Raw genomic sequence first — 22067 nt, 5'->3', positions numbered from 1 at the left:
TTGGGATAATAACTGTCATGATTAGTAATGACAGGATGTATGCATCCATCTCAACGTGTTTACTACGCGGTTACGTTGAGCGTATGATGAAATGTTTCGAATGAAATATTATCCACATGTCAAAAATCATTCAAATTGAGTGACAACTGAGACTCGGACATAAAAGAGAATTGGAATAGAATGTAGCATCTATAAAGCCTATCCCAACCTTTTTTGGCAAGTGAGTGACCCTATTTTGATGTCACAAAATGTTGGCGACCCCAGTCGTTCACATGTAGCGAGTGCAACTCATCTCTGACGTGAGACCAGTACTTTAATTTTCTTCCCAAATGCCTTGCACGTCTGGTTGTTTTGCTATTTTGTTTCAAACATTGATTGAGCATAACTTCGTCAATCAAACATCTCATGCTGGCTGTCTAAGTGCAGTTTTTGCTTAGCTAGATTGTAACAAAGGATCCATCATTTAACTTGGATATCAGGGGGGGTTTTATATTTGTTTTTTACTTAATTTGTGTATATTGTTTATGTGATGTACTGGTCAATTGTAAGATACCCAGTATCTCAGCCAACCCCACCTGAATTTCAGGCGACCCCACGTAGAGTTCTGACCCCAAGGTTGGAAAATGATGGTCCACACCTTGTACACACATATTTGCTGCAGGAACAATAACCTTGATATGTGTTTCCACCATCGTTGAAGGCATAGCTAGCTAATTTCAGTTTGGGATGCCAATGTGTGCCTTTGAGGGTTTTTTTAAAAAAAAAAAAAAACATGGAGGCATAAAACACACAGACACACAGACAGACACAGACACAGACACAGACACACACACACACACACACACACACTTCCAAAGACTATTATAGAAACAGCAAAGAACAGATAGATTCCATCCACATACAAATAAGCAGTACATCTTCCTTTAGATGTCTATCCAATAAAGATGGAAATCCACTCCGTGCGCTGGAGCACTGGTGCCGTCAGACGGATGGAATGAGGTGAGATAGAGATATAATGAGGCGGTGGAGTGGCAATCCCGCCCCCCTACTCACCACACTCACACACAGTGGCACTGAACACACACCAACACTGATATGATGAGACTTCATACAGAAGGTGGAGTGTGGAGTGTGGAGTGTGGAGTGTGGAGTGTGTGCGTGCGTGTGTGTGTGTGTGTGTGTGTGTGTGTGTGTGTGTGTCAGGGGGACAAAAACATACCTGTAATCTTGCCAGCTGTGCTGTGCGGGCCACTATCTTATTATAGGGGTCAACAATTTTGGTCCTTATCCTACAGAAGAAAATAGGCAGTTGAGATGGGAGTACTTTAGGAAACATGTCAAAGGAATTCAGAAGTCTGGACAGTCTGTCAGTCACTTGTTAGGTGGTGCCACCTACCTGTCCACCGCGCTCTGCAGTGCAGCAATCCTCGTCTGCATCATTTGCAGGACACCTGTGAGATCGACAACAAATAATGAGGCTTGTCTTGAGACTAGTCATATCATTTTGGTAGAAAAGGTGTAAAGTCATTTTGATTGCACCATTGGGACTTATGGTATAGCTTTATTCTCCATGGTAGTAACTGCAGATATTTCCAACACTCGATATAGTGTGCATACAACATTATAAAACAGCTAAAGGATTTTTTCTTGGATGTAAATATGACATTTCCTACAAATATTCATATGTGCAAAAGTCCACATGAATGTGTTGGCTGTGGGGCTTGGGGCATACAAGAGGCCTCTCCACAACGCCACTGTGGTCTGTTACTATGATGTGTAAATGGGCTGTGCTCTTCCTCAGAGCTGTACATTCGGCTCTACTATTACTTAGCGCCCTATATTGGGCGCTACTATTACTGTGACTACAGTGCCTCCTTCTGGCTCCTATGTGAAACTGCTTCTTTCAGCGTTCCCACTCTAATGGAAAACGAGCAGACATTTCCCTGACTTTCAAAGACTAAAAATTAGAATTTCCATTACCTTTACTGTATGGAAAAAAAACAACATTTGCCTTTATTTTGAACAGACATAAACTGGCCACAGTATTACGACAAGTGTGTAAATGTACCCATGAAAAGAATGATATTGAATGGGAAATACTATTTTTGATCGATGAAAACTACATTTTGAACATGCTAATATAAACCAAAGATTCTAGAACAGAGCTCTGCTTTGCTATAAACTGATATTCCATGACCTAAATCCCCTGACTTTTCATGTCACCTTTTTTATTCCATTATATTCCAGAAATTCTGTGACCCAAAGGAACCTTGTTCTTTGGACACATCCGGACAAAATAGCCATACTTGTACTTGACTGCTAAATCTAAAATGACTTGGCAATTAATTCACCTAGAATCAGGTCTGTGAGAAATGGTACACTGTTAAATTATAATGAAGCAATTGGCCAACTTACCTTCCAGTGATTCAATGCCGGTTGCCTGAGCCAAAAGGTCCTCATGTCTGGCAACCACCTAGAGGGAATTCACATATCCTAAGCATTAGCAAATTACATCCTGACAAACATTATATCAAGGCTTCTTTCTTCCATGAGTGTGACACACAAATCAAGATGCATAGAAACATGAGCTTTATGGGATCGTCATTTTACAAAGATAATGTTTAGGGGTCGAGATAATCTTTATATTTCCGACACAACAACTTTGTATGGATCTCAACGCCAGTGATGTTAGGTGGTAACAGGTCGAACGAACAGCATGGAGCAAGCATGTTAAGCTTACCTGACAGTGCAACTCTTTGTCCAGCTGACTGATTCCTTCGGCCAGTTTAGCCAGTTGTTCGGCAATGACTGCATGGTGAATAGCTTGAGCTGTATACGTCTTCACATCAAAATCCTCCTTCAAGAAATCCGCGTAGCATTCTACAAACAATAACATTATCTTTTGCCTCAGACATAGGAAATGAACAGCTTCGATTACTAAAGATACGATGAGATCGTCACAGACAGAAAACAGTGATTGCACAACACTTACTGTTATATTAAGAGAGTGTTAGGGTGTATCTAATTTACTAAAGTTTAAAATCAGGCAGGGTACAAATTGAACAACATCACTATCTTGTACTGAGCTTGCTAGCCAGCTCACTGACAGACTGTCACATCCTAACACCATGAACAATTAAGAGGATAATGTTCGTCAAATACAACATGCACAAGCCTAGGTCAAATTCTATAGTGAGAGGTATGTAATCCAACGACAAAATAAGTCAGAATAATCAAAATACCATCACTTAAAAGTGATTTCACAGCAGACTCCCCACTAGCTTCCATGTCTTCCACGTCGTCAGAGTGACGTCAAACTGTCGCGACATGACTTCGGTAATGTTTTTTTTTTTTCTTGAGACTTTTTTGTTTTGTTTTCTGGTTTGAATAGAATCTCATATGAGAGTAAACATCACATGTGATTTCATATGTACGTTTAAAACAACGTTATAATATTTAATACATTTACAAGATACAAAGGTCAAAGGTTAGGTCACGCCCACTAAAGCAAAGCATGCTTCAGTAGGAAGTGTGTTTTGCTCTAGTCGCAGTAAGGACTAAAACGGTTTTTTAAGCAATTGGTAGTGTTTTTACTTACTTGAATTGATGTATTGTGAATGCTTGTCTTCACTCAGCAAGATATATGTGCAATTGCCTAACTAGCCAACTGCTAGTAGCTGAAACTGCCACGCTAAATGGATATCGACATGACTTATTAAGGAATCGTCTGTAAACCTGGTGACGCTGTAGCAAAATGGATAGACCCACCAACATCATGGACATGTTTGAGACTGGTAAAGTCTTGAAAGTGTGTGCGCCTATGGTTCGTTATTCAAAGTAAGTTAAGCAAATAGCATGTTGCTTTTATTCTGGAGTGCCTGATCACGATACCGACAGTGCCATCATTTATTTATTTTACAGGTTAGCTTTCAGATGCCTGGTGAGGAAGTATGACTGTGATGTATGTTTCACTCCGATGATTGTGGCATCAGACTTCATGCGCTCTGTGAAAGCCAGGGACAGTGAATTCACCACAAATAGGGGTAAGGCCATGATGTTATGCTTTGTCGCAGATGTAACTTATGCATTGATACTGACCACCGCAGATAGTAAGTCTTTTTTCTTTCGGTCCTGCAGCTGATCGGCCCCTAATTGTGCAGTTCGCCGCCAAAGACGCCCAGACGCTGGCAGATGCCGCCTGTGTTGTTGCACCTTTCTCTGATGGAGTGGACTTGAATTGTGGTTGTCCTCAGAGGTAGTGTATAACCTTGATTCCAGGATTCATCATGAAACTGGACAGGACATTTGGACAAAAATAGCCTTAATGCTGATGGACAGAGGCAACAGATGTGCTTTTTAAATGTGCAGGGACGAACTGGGACTAAAAAATGGTCTTGACTTTCTTCCAAATATGGCCACTACAGTACCATACACACACACACATACACAGACACACACACACACACATTAGCAGTCTGCCCTGATACAGTCTCACAATGCCAGTGAAAGTATCATATTCAAAACTGTCAGTCCGATCTCGATCTATATAGCTTATGACATGTGCCTGCATGTTAAAAAAGGTGACCTCATAGCTGGCTAAGAGCCTGCTTACCTGGCTGTGTTAATGCACAGGTCTCGTTGTCAGCTTAATTTAAAAATCAGGAGAGAAATCAGGAAATCAAAGAAAGCAAAGATGAAAGGAGTGTGAAAAAAGGCATGATTGTTATTAGTGAGATATTTCCTGCATATGAATTTATTTTGACCTACGGCCGCTGGATAGATGGCCATTCTGGACTTTTTCAGAGTGCTCAGATTGCCGGTCCAGCCCTGTAGGTGTGGCTGTGTTTACAGGCGGGTCTTGTATCCGTCCTCCATCTGTTCTAATATGTTTTTGCAGATGGGCAATGTCAGAGGGTTATGGAGCCTGTCTGATCAACAAACCAGACATCGTGAAAGATATGGTGCGACAAGTCCGAAACAAAATCGAAAACCCCAACTATGCGGTGTCCATTAAAATCAGGTGAGACTTTGCCATCTTAGCTGTTCAGATGTCATTTAAGATATATTCATCCTTTTAAACTGTTAACTTTAACTCTTGTAATGTTCATATTTTGTTAGTCCCACTGTATCCTCCATCTTCCAGGTCTTACTGGAAGCTTGCTGAAATAACCCTGAAAAGTAAAAGAGTGCATCCTTCAGATTATCAGAATATGCAGCCATTGTATTTTCCATTCATTTATTTTCATGTTTACATTCATTCGCTCAGCAGATGGATTTCATCCACAGTAGTTACAATATAGTAGACACACTTTTCATCTCTAAAGACTGCTCTAACCCTGAGTATCAAACCAATGACCATGGTGTACTTGGCACCTCGTTCTATCAGTTGGGTTACAGGGATTCTTTATCTTTCTAGGATCCACAAGGACATAAGGAAGACCGTAGACCTGTGTCAGAAAGCGGAGTCGGCAGGGGTCTCGTGGATCACCGTGCACGGACGGACATCCGACGAGTGCCACCAGCCTGTCCACTATGATGCCATAAAGACCATCAAGGACAGCCTGTCCATCCCAGTCATTGCCAATGGAGACATCAAGAGTCCCCGGGATGTGGAGTCGATTCATCAACTAACTGGAGTTGATGGTGAGCACATTTGAAACGTAAAGCAACAGTCTGTAAATGTTTGAGGTAGACTTTAAGGTAGACTTAGACATAGTGTTGGCAGGTGAGTATAAATGCCACAGATATGAGTATCTGCAGTAGTGTCACAGTCAGCGTCATTTTTTTTTTTTTAATATACAGTTTTTTAAACACACACCTTGTTCTGATACCAGAAAGCTGTGGACAGGAGGGTAATGACGTGTCAGATCCATGGTTCAGTTGATGGTATAGCTATACAAATGTGCATGTTTTCTGTGTTATGAATTGTTTGCACTGTATGTATTGCTCTACTATTTATTTACGCTTTGTATTTATATTTGGTAGGAGTGATGGCTGCTCGGGGGTTGCTGGCCAATCCAGCTATGTTTGCCGGGTATGAAGACACGCCACTGGAGTGTATCTGGGACTGGGTGGACATTGCTCTTGAGCATGGGACTCCATTTACCTGCTTCCACCATCACCTCATCTACATGCTGGAGCGGATTACCTCCCAGCCTGAGAGGAAGGTGTTCAACACCCTCTCGAGTACCTCAGCAGTTATTGACTACCTCAACAATACTTATGGCTCAGCATAAACTAGGGGAAGATGACTAAAGAGGCTTTATTTTCACTTTGCTTTATTTTTTCATTCTGAACTGTTTTAAAATGTATAATTTTATTAAAAGGTTATATGTACAAATGTGTTGTGCAGTGTACTTTTGCAAAACTTTGCAAATGTGTGCCTTGTAAGAGTTCACTTTATCTTCAACTCATGTAACAAAGTGATCTGTGGTTTGGTGGGTTTTATTTATTGGTGGGTTTGCAACAAGTGTTCAAATGTAAACAGTATAAGACAAATGTGTCAGTGTTTACATACTTTCAGTTTCAAATGTAAGAAAGTTCCAGAAACTAAACATGTTTACCTGTGGGTAGAAAATATATTGCAAATCGTTTCATCATCCAGTCTAAAAGTGACCGAAATTTGGCCACTTGGCAACCTAGTGACGTGATTATTATGGAATGGTGAAACAGGAAGTGGTGAATAACAGAAAGCAAACCCCTGTCTAAAGGTTAGTGCTAGATCAGATCAGCCGGACGGACGGACAATGGGATTCTAGAATGGGGCGTACGTCGGCTTACGTTCTGTTTTACTATGGGGCTTACGTTCTGTTCTACTATGGGGCGGACGTTCTGGGCTGGGGCGGACATTCTAGGCTGCAGCTGGACGGTCGTAGGACGTTCTGGGCGGGCGCACCTATGCGCTTAACTTTAAAACACCGGCGCGAAAGACAGCTGATGTGACTTGTGACAGCGTTTTTGAAAGTGATAAAACATGAATACGTTTAACTTTGCTGACGTGGAGAGGTTTATAAATGGACTGGAGGAAGAGTCCAAAAGTAGATACATAACTTACTCCGTGGATCGCAATTTCAACGACAAAGGTAAACAAAATGTAGCCTATAATGCGATAAAGTGAATGGGGACGGCTGGTTGTTGTTAAAGACAGTCTCGTAGACTAGCCCATCGTAACCATATGATCTTAACTAATGTTAGTCTTGATAGGCCTAACCCACAAATGAGTCGAATCGATTTCGAAAGACGTTTGACAAGCAGTGTTTGTTGTTATACAGAGTGGTCACCCTTACCTGTCAGCCGGGTGTACTGGCAATGGTCTGGCACCTCTGACAGGCCAGCCATTCATTATACAGGTACCCCGTTCATGTTTGTGGGGTCTAAAAGACTCGTGTGCCACCAAGGCAAAGACCTCTGCGTGGCACAAAAGAAGAAATATGTGGAGGAGAAGTCAAAAAAGATGGTGAGTAGCCAGCCGTAGCATAGGCTACACTATCATCTAAATTTCCCTGTCTGTGTAGGCTACGTATTATGTGTAACCTATGCGTGTAACCTATGCGTGCGCGAGTGTCTCAAAGCTAGCCTACATACTGTTTTCCCGGTCTGCGCGCGTTTGTGTGTAGGCTACAGTATGAGTGCGAAAGTCTCTCCCTCCTCCCAACAGTGACACTTCACAGTCAACAATGAAATATATATATATATATATATATATATATACATTTAAACTAAATTGTTATTTATTTCACCTGGCAGTCACTTTGTTAAACTCTTAGCAATAACATCCACCCCTTACACCGAACAGTCAATGTGTTCTGCTCATCTATGAAATCAATCTTAAACCTCAGCCTACACCGATATTGCACTACTCCCACCCTCTATTCAATTGTATATTGCATCTTCCCTGTGCCTGTTGAGGTATCCACGGCCATGGTTACCTTGACAGGACATAAGGCCGCACTTGGACAATTGCATTAGGCCTACACCCTGTACCACCTGTAGTGTCTATTTTGTTCTTATACATAGCCTTACTGCCTTTACATTGCTAATCTTACTTTTCTGCAATTTTATTTTTATTTATTATTATTTTTATGTTGTTGAGTGTTGTACTTGAGAGCAAAGATTAACCAGAGTGAAATTTCTTGTTTGTTTGCGCAAAACTGGCCAATAAAGCTGATTCTGATTAAAAACAAAAAGTTATCATTCCATCTTCTCGCATTTTTACTCATCAATGCAGATGGTCGACCACAGCTTTGGCAGCCAGAGGTCTCTCTGGCAAGACACCAAAAAGGTGGGGTGTCCAGCTGCCATAAGCATCACCAAGCTAGCACTGTTCCCTAAATACAAGGTTGGTCTAACAAACTGTTAGTCATGAGGGATGTCAAGAGTCATACACCAAAAAAACTAAAATAGACATACACTATATTGGCAAAAGTACAGGCTCACCTGCCTTGACCCCCATATGAACTTCAGTCACATCTTGAAGAAGAGTTGAAGAGTTGAAGCTGTTATAACTACAAAGGGTGGACCAATGTCATATTAGACCCTATGGATTAAGGGTCCACCCTTTGTAGTTATAACAGCTTCAACTCTTCTTTAGGGGTCCAACATCAGTGTGTGATTTCACAAATGCACTGTGTTTATGGGATTTTTTGGCCATTCTTCTAGAAGTCCCTATGTTCATATGGGGGTCAAGGCAGGTGACCCTATACTTTTGCCAATATAGTGTATGTCTATTTTAGTTTGCATAAGATCACTCAAAAATATTTTCCTTGTGATTACTGCTATACTGTGTATACATATGCTAGGTGGATGACAATAGGGAACGGAGTAGGAAAGCTGCCTCCAAACTCCTTAGAAGGTCTTTGGAGAGAGATCCGGTTGTGTGGCAAACATGGTACGCAGTCACACAACCAACTGCACATGTTGGCCATGCAATGAGCGATATGGTAAGAATACAGTGATCACACAGTAGCCAAAACATAACAAAATCTTTTATTTATGAAACTTTGATACTAAAACCACAAATGTGACACTTTAAAGGAGGCATCAATCCGTGAGCCTGTTGACATCAGGGTAGAACAGCGAGTGGCAGAGCTCACCAAACAGGGTGTGAGGAAGCTGAGTGAGGTTAAGAGGCACCTTATGCAATATGTGAGGGCAGAGCTTTTTAGGGGAACCAGCCCACCAGCCCCCTCCAGACGCCGGTACTTCCCCTCGGACAAAGACCTCAGAAACATCATGGCTAGGGCCAGAGATCAGACTCGGTTGTCAAAGATAGATCAAGTGAACCTGGAGGTGAGTGGCTCTGTCAAACTTGCCCTGGTAAAACGTCTCTGTCCATGAAGTTATAGAACTGAATGACAACATGTACTTGTACCTGTTTGCAGGCCTTGTTTCAAAAATGGCGTGCTGAAAGTCCGGAAGATCAGTTCCATTTACGCCTCCACACAGAAGGCACATCCTTCCTCCTCTGCCATCAAACAGCATGGCAGAGGAGGCTACTACTTCTGTATGGGACCGACATCTGCCTTTTTGATGCCACGTATCGAACAACCCGATACGCACTCCCCCTCTTTTTCCTGTGTGTCCGCACAAATGTCTGCTTTGTAGTTGTTGGAGTGATGGTGGTGCAGGAGGAGACCACAGTCGCCATCAAAGAGGGGTTAGAGGTGTTCAGGTCGTGGAACTCAGGCTGGAAACCAGCCCACTTCATGGTGGACTACAGCCTGCCTGAAATCAAGGCAGTGGAGTCAGTTTTTGAAGGTAGGTTTGAAAATACTGGAAAACAGCCATGTACCAATGACAGCATTTTCTAAATACACAAACGCAATACACAGATAAAACTGAAAAGTTGCTTTATCGATACATGAAAACGATTGAGACCAATGAGTCATGACAGCTGGTACACATCAATTTCTAAAAGGCATATTTAATTCTGATAAATGGTACTCCTGTAGGCAGGGTTTGGGTAGGACTGTATAATTCAGGTCAGAGCATATATAACAGGAGTCAGTCTGAGGTTGCTTCACTTTACTTTGTACTCAATTTAGCAATACACAGGGGGGTCACTTCACTCAAGACTGTTATTTGCAAATATATTTCATACATATGTGTGTGGGGGAGTGTATGTGTGTGTGTGGTTCTGAAATGACATAAGCAAACGTGGACACAATGAGCAACATTCACTACACCAAATTTCCCAACACAAATAACACACTTGATGTTGGCAAGCAAGCTGCCATGTCAGCCTCACAGATGCTGTATGATTATTGTTTAATTGGGGGGGGGGGGGGGGGGGTTACCAAAACCAAGTACTTGGATGCTGAAGGTCCTTGAGGTGAGTCAGGAAAGGTAAGAAGGAGTGGACCAACCTGCTGGAGTGACAGTGCTGGACAAGTATGCTTCATATCTGGAGAAAACACAAAAGGGAGGAAGGGGACCATGTAATATGAAATATACAGTGAAATTATGAAATTTACAATCACTTTGTTACTATTTTCAGAACCTTGATGTAATTTTTCACAACTCTAGATACAAAACTCACAACCAATGATCAAAATCTCTAACCCTTTTCTCAATTGCTTGGATACAATACACATACAACTTAGATCATTTGGTCATTCAACAAAACTCACCTGTTCAATATGATACAACTTAACATCAAAGTACTACTATTTCAAAAGGCAAGTCACACATTACATTTCAAATGAGCGTCTATTCATTTCCTTACAAAGATCTAACTATCAATTGATACAACTGCTCAAAATGATAAGTGACTGTTGCATTAATCTTAATGCAGCTGAATGGAAACAGACACACAATCCTCCATGTTGAATTATATAAAATAAAACATATATTTTTAATATTTTATACTTTAATCAGACTTTCTTTTCTTTTCTATGTCATAGCTAATTATTTTTACTTTAATTCAAATAAACCTATGTTGTGATTGTACTGTAGTGTTTTGCATCTATATACTGTACTACAAACTTTGTTCAATGATTCCACTGTGTCTGTAGTATTCTCTCTACTACTGCAGTACTTTTACAGAGATGTGTTTACTGTTCCGTACATGTAGTACCATAATGAAACCTGTATCACCTATTTTGTTCTGCAATATCTAATGATTGTACGAACAATGACACAGTGAAACTATCGGTTGCTTGTGTGCGGGTGATCTATAGTTATGCTTCAGTGGTATTTCACAGTAAATTTATTTTTTGAACCAATGATTGTGCAAGTGCAAGATCTCTGAAGATGTGAATGCACAATTCAATGTTTTGAACATTAGGCAGCCTGTGTTACAAGTGATAACGGTTTTGCGTTTTGTGTCTAGAGTTTTGAAAAATGACATCAAGGCTCTGAAATTAGTAGCGAGGTGATTGTAAAAAACTGTAACATTTGTTTTCAGGCTAATGGTTTTAGCAAGTACAATACAAACATTACATGTGCATGGCTGATGAAAAAAAACCCCTTTTTTTTTATTGTGCATCTGTATGTGTATTGTGTAAATGATCATAACAGTCAGAGCAAATTAGCCTAGAAAAGGGTCAACGGTGAAACCAAGTAGAGCAAAAACATATTTGGTATCAACAGTATCTGGTTCAGATCTCCAAAATGAGGATTTTCATTATCTCAAGAACATGCATTGGCCGCGTTTCCCAAACACATTAAGAAGCTCTTAACGCCAAAATCTTCTTTGGAGGGCTCATAAATCAGGAAGTATCTATCGTACAAATACATCTAAGGGCTCTACGTGACCGGAAGACTCTGACAGACTCAATGAATAGCGTGAATCTAGCGACAATAGTTGAATAATATCCCTAAAATGGCGATTTCTACGGAGAAAAGATTAGCGTTTTGTTTTTTTCCAAGTACATTGCTTCGTATAAGGTGGTGTGTACACCTGCACAACGTATTTTGAATAAAATAATATTAATATTCTATTTCCTCCTTTATCTGTTGTCCACGTGTGTATATGAGAGAGAGAGATAGATATAGATAGATGGATAGATATGGGCCACGTTGATGAAGTCTGTTTCTGACAGTGTGGCTAGAGACATTCACACCAGTGACCGGCTGGAGGTCATTCTGAAGGGCTCTAGCAGGGCTCCTACTGTTCCTCCTTGCATAAAGGAGCAGATACATGATCTGTCTACATGTTACACCCTAAAAACTACCACTACTCAATTAAGTGTCCGTCAATGCAAACGTTCACGCCCACCTGGCAGATGGTGTTATCAAGCACACAGAAGGGTGGAATATGGCTTATAATACATTAAATGACATGTACTCCTCACAACCATTCCAAAGACATATGATTTAGGCTACTTTACATGATCTGTCTACATGTTACACCCTAAAAACTACCACTACTCAATTAAGTGTCCGTCAATGCAAACGTTCACGCCCACCTGGCAGATGGTGTTATCAAGCACACAGAAGGGTGGAATATGGCTTATAATACATTAAATGACATGTACTCCTCACAACCATTCCAAAGACATATGATTTAGGCTACTTTACATGATCTGTCTACATGTTACACCCTAAAAACTACCACTACTCAATTAAGTGTCCGTCAATGCAAACGGTCACGCCCACCTGGCAGATGGTGTTATCAAGCACACAGAAGGGTGGAATATGGCTTATAATACATTAAATGACATGTACTCCTCACAACCATTCCAAAGACATATGATTTAGGCTACTTTACATGATCTGTCTACATGTTACACCCTAAAAACTACCACTACTCAATTAAGTGTCCGTCAATGCAAACGGTCACGCCCACCTGGCAGATGGTGTTATCAAGCACACAGAAGGGTGGAATATGGCTTATAATACATTAAATGACATGTACTCCTCACAACCATTCCAAAGACATATGATTTAGGCTACTTTACATGATCTGTCTACATGTTACACCCTAAAAACTACCACTACTCAATTAAGTGTCCGTCAATGCAAACGGTCACGCCCACCTGGCAGATGGTGTTATCAAGCACACAGAAGGGTGGAATATGGCTTATAATACATTAAATGACATGTACTCCTCACAACCATTCCAAAGACATATGATTTAGGCTACTTTACATGATCTGTCTACATGTTACACCCTAAAACCTACTTAGCAATATCGCCACAACTTTAAATGGAGTGGAAAATAAAATTGTTTATGTTGTGTACAAGTTGTCCAAAACTTAATCCTACAGTTATCAGATTAGCCTATGTTACAAGTTTTGAGAAATTCTTTTGATTATGTCCAATCAGACCAGAAAGGACAAATCATGAAGGAAGCAATTATAGGGAAACAGGGTCTAAAGACAAAGACGTGTGTGATGACAGTGTTTTTCTGTTCTATTTATCTCTTCAGGGACCAAAGCACTGCTGTGCGACTTCCACAGGGAAAAGGCATGGGGTGAGTGGATTCGCAAGCAAGACCATCAGGTATCAGACAGGGACGACACACTGGCAAAAATGAGAGCAATTGCCAAAGCTGACACAGTGGAAGAATATGAGGAGGCAGTGAAGGTCCTGTTAGAAAGCAGTAATTGGAGAGAAAACCATGCTCTCCAAAATTGGTTCACTGACACCTGGCTGTCAGAGGCAAGGGTAAGCATACCCAGGGTCAGGGTCAGATAAGACATAACAATACATTTCATTACATGTCCTGGTCCAAGTTAACTTCTGTGGACATATGACAAGCATATGACAGTAGGCCCACAATAGGCCCACACTTAGTATCTAATCAAGAGTACACATATGATTATCAGCCTGGGAATTAGGGTCCTACACTATCGAGCGAGCACACACCCACACGGGTTCATGCCAGCACTACTCGTGAAGCGGAAATTGAAAAAAAAAAAAAAAATGTTTTTCTGAATGAATATACTGTACATCAACTAAGCCGTAGAAGAAGTATTTTTTTGTTGTTCACGAACCTGACATTTATAAAAGACTGTTATGAACACTTACCCCTTCCAGCTCCTCACAAGGAAAGTCCACGATTATAGAATGCAATGCTCCCATGCTTCCGTGTGAGATCTCGCGGGACATTTCTGTGCTTTCAGAAAGAAAAAAAAACAGATTTACTAACATTTCACACGCACATCTATGCTAGCTGGCATCTGTTACACAAACACAACCACTCATACACCTTACATATCAGAACACCCAGATGGTCCCAAGTGCACTAATTTACTGAAATTGTATTTGTATTTGGCATTGACATCAGTTCTATTTGTTTTTGTTCATCCAAAGAGATGGGTTGCCGTCTTCAAAGAACAGACCCTCAAAATTGCCATGACCACCAACAATGGCGTTGAACGGCAAAATGAGACGTTCAAGCACAAATATTTAGAGGGTTATAAAGACAGCACACTCTCTGAAATGCTGGAGATTGTGGTAAATAACTATGTACCAGACTTGCACAGGAAGTAAGTTCATTCCAACCATATTAGAACCTGTAAGTTTTACTCTATGGCCCATGCACACTAAAGTCTAATCATACAATGTTGCTTTACACTAAGGTACATCGAGGGAAATGTTAGGGCGTCTTCGACATACAGACGTTATAATGCCATGGTTCCACCATTCCTCTGTGACAGACCCACGGATCTAGTGCGGCACATTATGTGCCGAATGGAGACCACTCTCTCTGGGAGGCATGTGGTGAATTTGGGGGATGGTGTTTTCAACGTGCAGAGTGAAACTGAAAAGGGCAAGACCTACCACCTGACATTTGGAAACGAAGACAGCCTGCCATCATGCCAGTGTGATGACTGGAGACGGCACAAGTTGCCCTGTAAGCACTTTTGTGCCGTCTTCAAGTACGTCCCTGGCTGGACATGGCAGCAGCTAGGTAAAGAGTACCGAGAACATCCACTCCTCAATTTGGATGAGATGTGCATGCCTGCCACTGGTGTGTCTGAGTGTCTGAGTGCTGTCAGTCAGCCAGTTGCTTCTGAGGGTAAGCTGTATATCTCAACTACAAAAAAATACCACTAACAACATAGCTGTGTGGCACTTAAAGTCTCTATTCTATTCTATATCATAAATGTACACCTGAGTATTACACTGTGAAAGCCAGGAAAGTAACTGTTAACTGTCATGTGCCACAGAATGCTAGGTGAAAATAATAATACCTTATTATTATTTCTTGCTTTCTTTGCAGAGACCCCCGTCACCTCTGAAATGCCAGACTGCAGTTTGCCTTTGCCTCCCCGCAGACGTGCAAGAAAGACCAACCTGAGGAAGGAATGCATAAATCTGACTAAACAGATCATGGACAAAATTTATATCACTGAGGACCAAGACTGCCTGGAGGACCTTTCCATGAAATTGAAAGACCTATTGATAGGTATCTCACCACACACAAACAATGAGGATGGGATGCCACTCCACCTGAAAACGAAAAGGGTCAGAGTGTCATCAAACAAGCCAGTGGCATTGCCACGAGGGTGCACTGGAAGGCCAAAAGGCAAATTCACTGGCAGAGTGGGGGTGCATGCTGAAAAAATGCGCAAAGCACACAAGGTGGCAGGCCTATAATAAATAAATTTGGAGAACTAAGATGGATTTTTAGCTTTGTTGATATTTTTTTCATGCAGAATGGGCCAGGAATGTGGAAATGTACTCTGCTGTGTGAAGTCTCTATCTCTATCTCATAGCTAGACCTCAGTCCTCATTTATTGTTTGTCATAAGCCCATACTAAATTCATCCTGATCCAGACGTTAATATCTATCAGATAAATATGTCAATGTCCACAAGTCGTTTATATATCCCATCCCACTAATAGCTGATGTGTATTGCATTTAGCAGACATTTAGCATATGGGATACCGCTAAATACATCATTGCATTTAGCAGCTAGCAGACATTTAGCAAATGAGGTTATGAGGCTACCGTTGACACCGAGCATACTGCTAATGCTGCAATGAATAATAAAGGATAACTAGCTGTTATTAATACTATTAAGGATAATACAATGACAACTAACAGTTAGTTATTAAGGATAATACGCTATTAGTTACGAGAAAATCTTACCTTAGGGAAGGAAACGTTCGTTGATATCATCGGACCGGAGATGCCGTTAACATTTTCCCATGAAAAAATACTTCTTTTGGCGGGTATATTTGCACGGACGTCATCCGTTGCCTCACAACGAAAGCACCAATCACAGTTGCGTATCATGGAACATTCGTCTGCCTGGAGGATCTGATCTAATAGAACGCCCGCCCCATTGTCCGTCCGTCCGGCTGATCTGATCTAGCACTAACCCTGTCTAAACTTTCATACAGTCCTCATCAGGGTAGCGAACAGTCACGTCTTTATCCAGCCACTTCAGTGAGTATAGAAGTCTACCTAATGGTCGTTAATATGCAAGCAAATTAGCAGCTAGTTAAAAAAAAACTGATAACGATACTTTTGCAGAGTCGACTGCTAAGTAAACACGTTAGCTGGCTAATTTACCAGGAAGGAAGGAACCTAACGTACACTCTTTAACGTTTAGATTACAGCGTATTAGTATTAGAAGAATTACTTTGTAGTACTTGTCTGTAGAAATAATTTCGTTTGCCTTAACGTGAACTGGTTTGTTATGTACTGTCCAACCTAGCTACTACCAAATTCATGTGTAGCCTAAGGATGACTTGGCTTCGCAGAGTGACGTTAGCTAGCCTGCTAATGTAACGCATGTTGAGAGGTTGACTCTGGCTTGCTTGTTTCTCATTCTTAGAATAAATTAGATTAGAGATTACAGTATGTGCCTCATTATATGAGGCGGGAATGTAATTTTACATGATGATATTGATAATTTTAATTTGCCTTGACCTTTGTTTGTGAAAAGATTGTGGTAAGGAGATTATCTGTTACAACAACCCATTCATTGCTTCAAGAAAGAGGTTTAGGTTACCTCTGCTCATTTTAGCATGTGTTCCTAAAGTAGCCTACAGAAAGTACCCGACATGAAATCCGCCTATGTGACCACAGACGTCACTCGTTGGGTGGCTGGTTTTGTCCTTCTACTAGAGTCCTTATTCTCTAAGCATAACGTCTATCTTGTGCTGCTCTTGTTTTGTACAGCCTAACAAATGACTCTTCAGTGGACTGCAGTTGCCACCTTCCTGTATGTGGAGATTGGGATCCTTCTTCTCCTCTGCATCCCTTTCATCTCTGCTACAAGGTACGGAGGGAATGTGTTAGATCTACATACAATTTAACTACTGGCACATTGACATAACAAATACATATTGAAGAAATACTCAACCTATTTTCTCCTGCAGATGGCAAAGCATTTTCAAGCTAAAAATATGGGACAAACTCTCACCTTTCTGGAACAAAGGCTTCCTCACCATGATAATAGTCCTCATCGTACTCTTTCTAGGTCTGTGTTTCGAAAGTGAAATGGTAGTTGTTGATTCATTTTTGAAAATGGTATTACATACAAAGTCAATGAGCAGTGTTGCTTTGCTGGTTAGGTTTATAAATATGTCTCAACATGACAGTGATGATGTATGATGATTAATGTGTTTGTAATCTCATTGTTATGCACAGATGCTTTGAGAGAGGTAAAGAAGTACTCTGGCGCAGAGACTGGTAAAGATGCCAAACTGAACCCCAACATGTACGACCATATGCACATGAAGCTGTTCAGAGCCCAGAGGAATCTCTACATCTCCGGCTTCTCACTCTTCCTCTGGCTGTAAGTTTTCCATGACCACCTACCAATAGGAATGAATAGATGTCGTTTTTGTCCAATCATGCAGAAATTCAGCTTCTGCTCTTCTGACATACAGTACATACACTTGGACTTCTCAAACAAATATACGCATAGGAGATTTATATACCATGGGTTAAGATGTATGAGACACAAAGTGTTACATGATGAGAAGATCCTGTTTAAAAGCACCACCTGAGTCAAATGCACTGGATCTCTGTAGCCCTTACGTTTGTTTAATTGGATGCTGTTCTGAGAAGTTGCTTTCCAGTCTAGTCTAATTTCTGCCAATGAACGTGTTCCTTAAGGAACACCAAAGGGATCGATGTAAATTGATCGACTCTTGAGCTCAAGTACGAACAACCTTTTGCCAGAATCTTGGATTCTACCTTTAAAGGGACACTTCATCGATTAGCATTAAGCTTTGTATCTTTAGAAAACCAGTCATGTTTTTGAATGGTCGTGCATCATTCCCTCAGTTTGCCTTGAGATTGGAGAAATACGTATTTCAACGAAACCCATGAGTAGGGCTTCCTGCTTTCAATGATGTAAAATTATGATTTTTACATCATTGAAAGCAGGAAGTCCAACACTGAAATCCGTATTTCTCCCATCTCAAGGCAAACTGAGGGAATGATGCACGACCATTCAAAAACATGACTGGTTTTCTAAAGATACAAAGCTTAATGCTAATCGGGGAAGTGTCCCTTTAATGGAATGGCTGGTCTTCATGTAACCTGTGTCTTCTTATCATTGCAGAGTCATGAGGCGTGTCATCACCCTGATCAACCAGCTGGCCACTGCCAAGAACACCACCGGAGCACTGCAGGCCCAGGCGGAGAGTGCCAACCAGGCAGCGAAGAAATACATGGAGGATAACGAGGTCCTGAAGAAGGTCAGTAGTACAAGAGGATGTGGTGGAGGGGGGAGCCGAATGTGAAAGCTGTAGCCACAGGTTTCCATTTGGTACAGCACGCACCCAGATAAGCCGCTGAACAAGGTTGTTGAATATAATATGCTGTTAAAAATAATTGGATTTATTTTCAAATGGCAATAAGACCAACTAGCATACCAATGGGATAATGATGTGAAGGGAGAATGGTTAAAACATTTGATATACTTTGCGAAAACACTAAAAGTTAAATTATACCAACTAAGAATACTGTAGCTAGTTTTCCATCCAACTCTTTCGCATATTCCAAGCAGATGTATGGAAATTCTGCTCAACAGGAAATGTGAGTCTGTGCACATTTCTATCTGCTGTGTAATGCAAATTCTAAACAAGGGTGGAGCTGAATAGAGCTTTAGTTCAACAGCATGAAAGTGTGAGTGGTAGAAAATATACAATTGCAATAAAGATTTGATGCCAGTTAACCAGGCAAAGCGGGAGTTAATTCACCTCTGGCTAGCAAATTAAATTCTTATTTGACTGGAAAGATTTAATGGACATTTTAAGCGTTTCCAGTCAGAATTCCCTACTGTAATGGTAAAAATGTGCATCAAAGTGTTTGATGGAAACCAAGCTAATGACACCAGGAAGTTTGCTTAAAGTAAGCTGCTTGATATCCAGGCCCTGGAAGAGGGAGACGGAGACAAGGCAACTGTTGAGGGAAATGAGCTGTTGAGGGAAGAGCTGAAGAAACTGAAAGAGAACCTGACGAACTCAGAGGATGGTGAGTCAATGCCCACCTTCCACACTGAACCCATTGTCCATGTATGGTCATGCTAGGAGCACATGTTTGAATTTGGATATGTTTATTTATTATGAGCCATGATGACCACTGACCACCATGACCACTGTGCAGGACAGCATGAAACTGATGCTCAGACACAAACACTTGTCCCTCTGTCCACAGAATTAAAGAAGTCCAAGTCTGACCTGGAGGCTATGAAGGTGCAAAGTGGTGGCCTGACCAGAGAGTACGACCGCCTGCTATCGGAGCACCAGACACTGCAGGTATGGCTCGAATCAACACGCTACTGAGCAGATTGCTTTCATGATTGACATTCATTAGCCATTAGTAAATGAGATCAAAGGGAAGGGGGAGGGAGGGGCGTGGGCACTGTTGCAAATGTTAATTCTGCTATATATGCACAGAAATTGTTATACACAGTAGTTCATATTTCAAAACGTTTTAACTTTTTACTTTTGAAAAAATGAATTCACAAGGAGTAATACTTTTTTTGGTTGTTGTTTGCTCCTCTCTGTACAGAATCAAAATCAAAGTGGAGATAAGAAGGACGACTAGGATCTTTCAGTGTTGTGTAGTATTATTCCAAAACACCAGGCAACTATCGTCGTGCACCAGCGCCTGTCTTCTCCATCAGCCTATATCAGAGCACTGCATGCAACCAAAAATGTGACACCACCCCTCACCATGCAGGCGGTAGTGTGGACAACGCATGTTTTCACCAGGTTTGACTTGGCATCTGTGCACCTATCCAGATGTTTTACCTACAGTATGTCATGTGCGAGGAGCTGGCACATACTGTACTGTTCACACCATCTGAAACAGGCTCCTTTTAGACCTACCCATCGGCAATTGATTATGACTACTGTAGGTAGTCAGGTATTTACAAGACAACAAATAGACAAAACCTTTGACAAATTGCTTGTATTTTGAAGTGATGGCACAGTTTATAATCGGTCAAAGAACCCAAATCATTTGAAACCAAATCTAGTGTCAGTTGAAGCCTAATGTCATTGGCTTCAGTACATGCGAGAAGCCAATCAGCATCACTGTTAGGTGGGGGAGGGATGTGTTTTAGGGGTGCAAAAACCATGCTGTCTTATGCTTTCGTTTCTCTGACCACATTCAGGGACTTCCTTCCTTTTTCAGAGATACTGTAGAATGTCATGGTGACAAAAAAAAAAAAAAATGATTGAGGTTGATTGTACCGATGTGTTTGTTTTTTCCACTTTTAAGTCTTAAGTGTTCCACCCAGGCCTCATTTGTTGTGTGTTATTATGGCCCAGTTTTTGCGTGTGTTCGTTTAATATGAAGTTAACGTTCTTGTGATTTCTTTCCTTTTTTTAAAAAGCCACTGTGTTCATGTGTGGTTAAAGAGTGGGGCACATTGCATATTTGACACAGTCCCACATTAAAGCAGCTCAGAGAAGAAGCTATTCATAAAGACACTGAGAGCCGTCACTGTGTAGCTATCAGTGCCCATGGAGCCATACCTCATCGATATCAGCAGTGTAGAGGGTAGGTGGGTGTGCCACTGATGCCCCCCCCCCCCCCCCCTCTCTGTTTGATTGCACAGCTTAGGAAGAGTGTGCCATGCAGTTGTTCCCCGTGCCATTGGCATGGATTAGAGGCAGTTCATCTGTAGACATTTCAGATTTAAAGGGACACTTCCCCGATTAGCATTAAGCTTTGTATCTTTAGAAAACCAGTCATGTTTTCGAATGGTCGTGCATCATTCCCTCAGTTTGCCTTGAGATGGGAGAAATACGGATTTCAATGTTGGACTTCCTGCTTTCAATGATGTAAAAATCATAATTTTACATCATTTAAAGCAGGAAGTCCTATTCATGGGTTTCATTGAAATCCGTATTTCTCCCATCTCAAGGCAAACTGAGGGAATGATGCACGACCATTCAAAAACATGACTGGTTTTCTAAAGATACAAAGCTTAATGCTAATCGGTGAAGTGTCCCTTTAATGACAACTGTGATCGACGTTTGCCCCGTAGAAGAATGTGAAAACGGACTTTAGCCAGACTGAAATCCTCCAAGCCTCATGGGCACAACAGTCATACTGTCAGCAACGGGCATGCTGACCAGTGTGAATGCAAACGGGGAACTCGCCTCCCAAGATAAAGTGCCTTGATGACAACTGTAAAGGATTTACATTGTGCTGTATAATTTGCTGTTTTATGAGCTCCACTGTTATTAAAAGTGTTTCACAAAAAAGAAAATGATTTATCAGTTTTTAGTCTTTGGTTTGGATTTGTTTGGATTTGTGCACAAGCACGGGGGCAGCCGTGGCCTACTGGTTAGGGCTGCGGGCTTGGAATCGAAGGGTTGCCGGTTCTATCCCTGACCAGTCCACGGCTGAAGTGCTCTTGAGCAAGGCACCTAAGCCCTCACTGCTCCCCGAGCGCCGCTGGTTGGGCAGGCAGCTCACTGCTTCGGGTTAATGTGTGATTCTCCTCACTGTGTGTTCACTGTGTGCTGTGTGTGTTCACTAATTCGGTTAAATTGGGTTAAATGCAGAGAAACGAATTTCCCTCACGGGATCAAAAAAGTATATATTCTATTTTATTCTATTCAGTAATACCATGCTATAGTTATTGTTATTATATAATTACCTGAGTGACTTATTTGACTGCTATTCTCATTTCATTG

General features: G+C 41.3%; 3 protein-coding genes and 1 long non-coding RNA gene across 4 annotated transcripts in view; 2 read left to right on the top strand and 2 right to left on the bottom strand.

Moving 5' to 3' along the window:
- Positions 1–3306, bottom strand: part of cog5 (component of oligomeric golgi complex 5) — a 90744-nt gene extending 87438 nt beyond the window's left edge. The window contains exons 1-5 of the mRNA XM_062518760.1: positions 3243–3306; positions 2741–2880; positions 2416–2473; positions 1397–1451; positions 1220–1289 (exon numbers count right to left, since the gene is read on the bottom strand). Of these exons, the coding sequence (XP_062374744.1) occupies positions 1220–1289; positions 1397–1451; positions 2416–2473; positions 2741–2880; positions 3243–3288 (369 nt within the window). The 5' untranslated portion in view covers positions 3289–3306. The remainder of the gene's footprint in view (positions 1–1219; positions 1290–1396; positions 1452–2415; positions 2474–2740; positions 2881–3242) is intronic.
- Positions 3307–3511: 205 nt separating this feature from the next.
- Positions 3512–6353, top strand: dus4l (dihydrouridine synthase 4-like (S. cerevisiae)). Its single transcript, XM_062518757.1, has 6 exons — positions 3512–3837; positions 3922–4043; positions 4138–4255; positions 4898–5020; positions 5417–5643; positions 5986–6353. The coding sequence occupies exons 1-6, from the start codon at positions 3755–3757 to the stop codon at positions 6234–6236; spliced, it is 924 nt and encodes a 307-aa protein (XP_062374741.1). The 5' UTR covers positions 3512–3754; the 3' UTR covers positions 6237–6353.
- Positions 6354–6669: 316 nt separating this feature from the next.
- bcap29 (B cell receptor associated protein 29) lies at positions 6670–21273 on the top strand. Its single transcript, XM_062518758.1, has 9 exons — positions 6670–6709; positions 16285–16341; positions 17080–17179; positions 17280–17380; positions 17551–17698; positions 18473–18608; positions 19284–19386; positions 19570–19670; positions 19927–21273. Exons 3-9 carry the CDS (start codon positions 17088–17090, stop codon positions 19960–19962), a joined length of 717 nt encoding a protein of 238 aa, XP_062374742.1. The 5' UTR covers positions 6670–6709; positions 16285–16341; positions 17080–17087; the 3' UTR covers positions 19963–21273.
- Positions 9113–14056, bottom strand: LOC134062665 (uncharacterized). The gene is made up of 3 exons (XR_009935485.1): positions 13972–14056; positions 10365–10402; positions 9113–9723 (listed from the first exon to the last, which is right to left on the bottom strand). It is a non-coding gene; the product is annotated as an uncharacterized LOC134062665 (long non-coding RNA).
- Positions 21274–22067: the final 794 nt, after the last annotated feature.

The sequence above is a fragment of the Sardina pilchardus genome, chromosome 17 (genome assembly GCF_963854185.1).
Source record: "Sardina pilchardus chromosome 17, fSarPil1.1, whole genome shotgun sequence".
NCBI classification, from domain to species: Eukaryota; Metazoa; Chordata; class Actinopteri; order Clupeiformes; family Clupeidae; genus Sardina; species Sardina pilchardus.
Note: the sequence above shows the minus strand (reverse complement) of the source record. Positions and strands in the feature narration are given on the sequence as shown.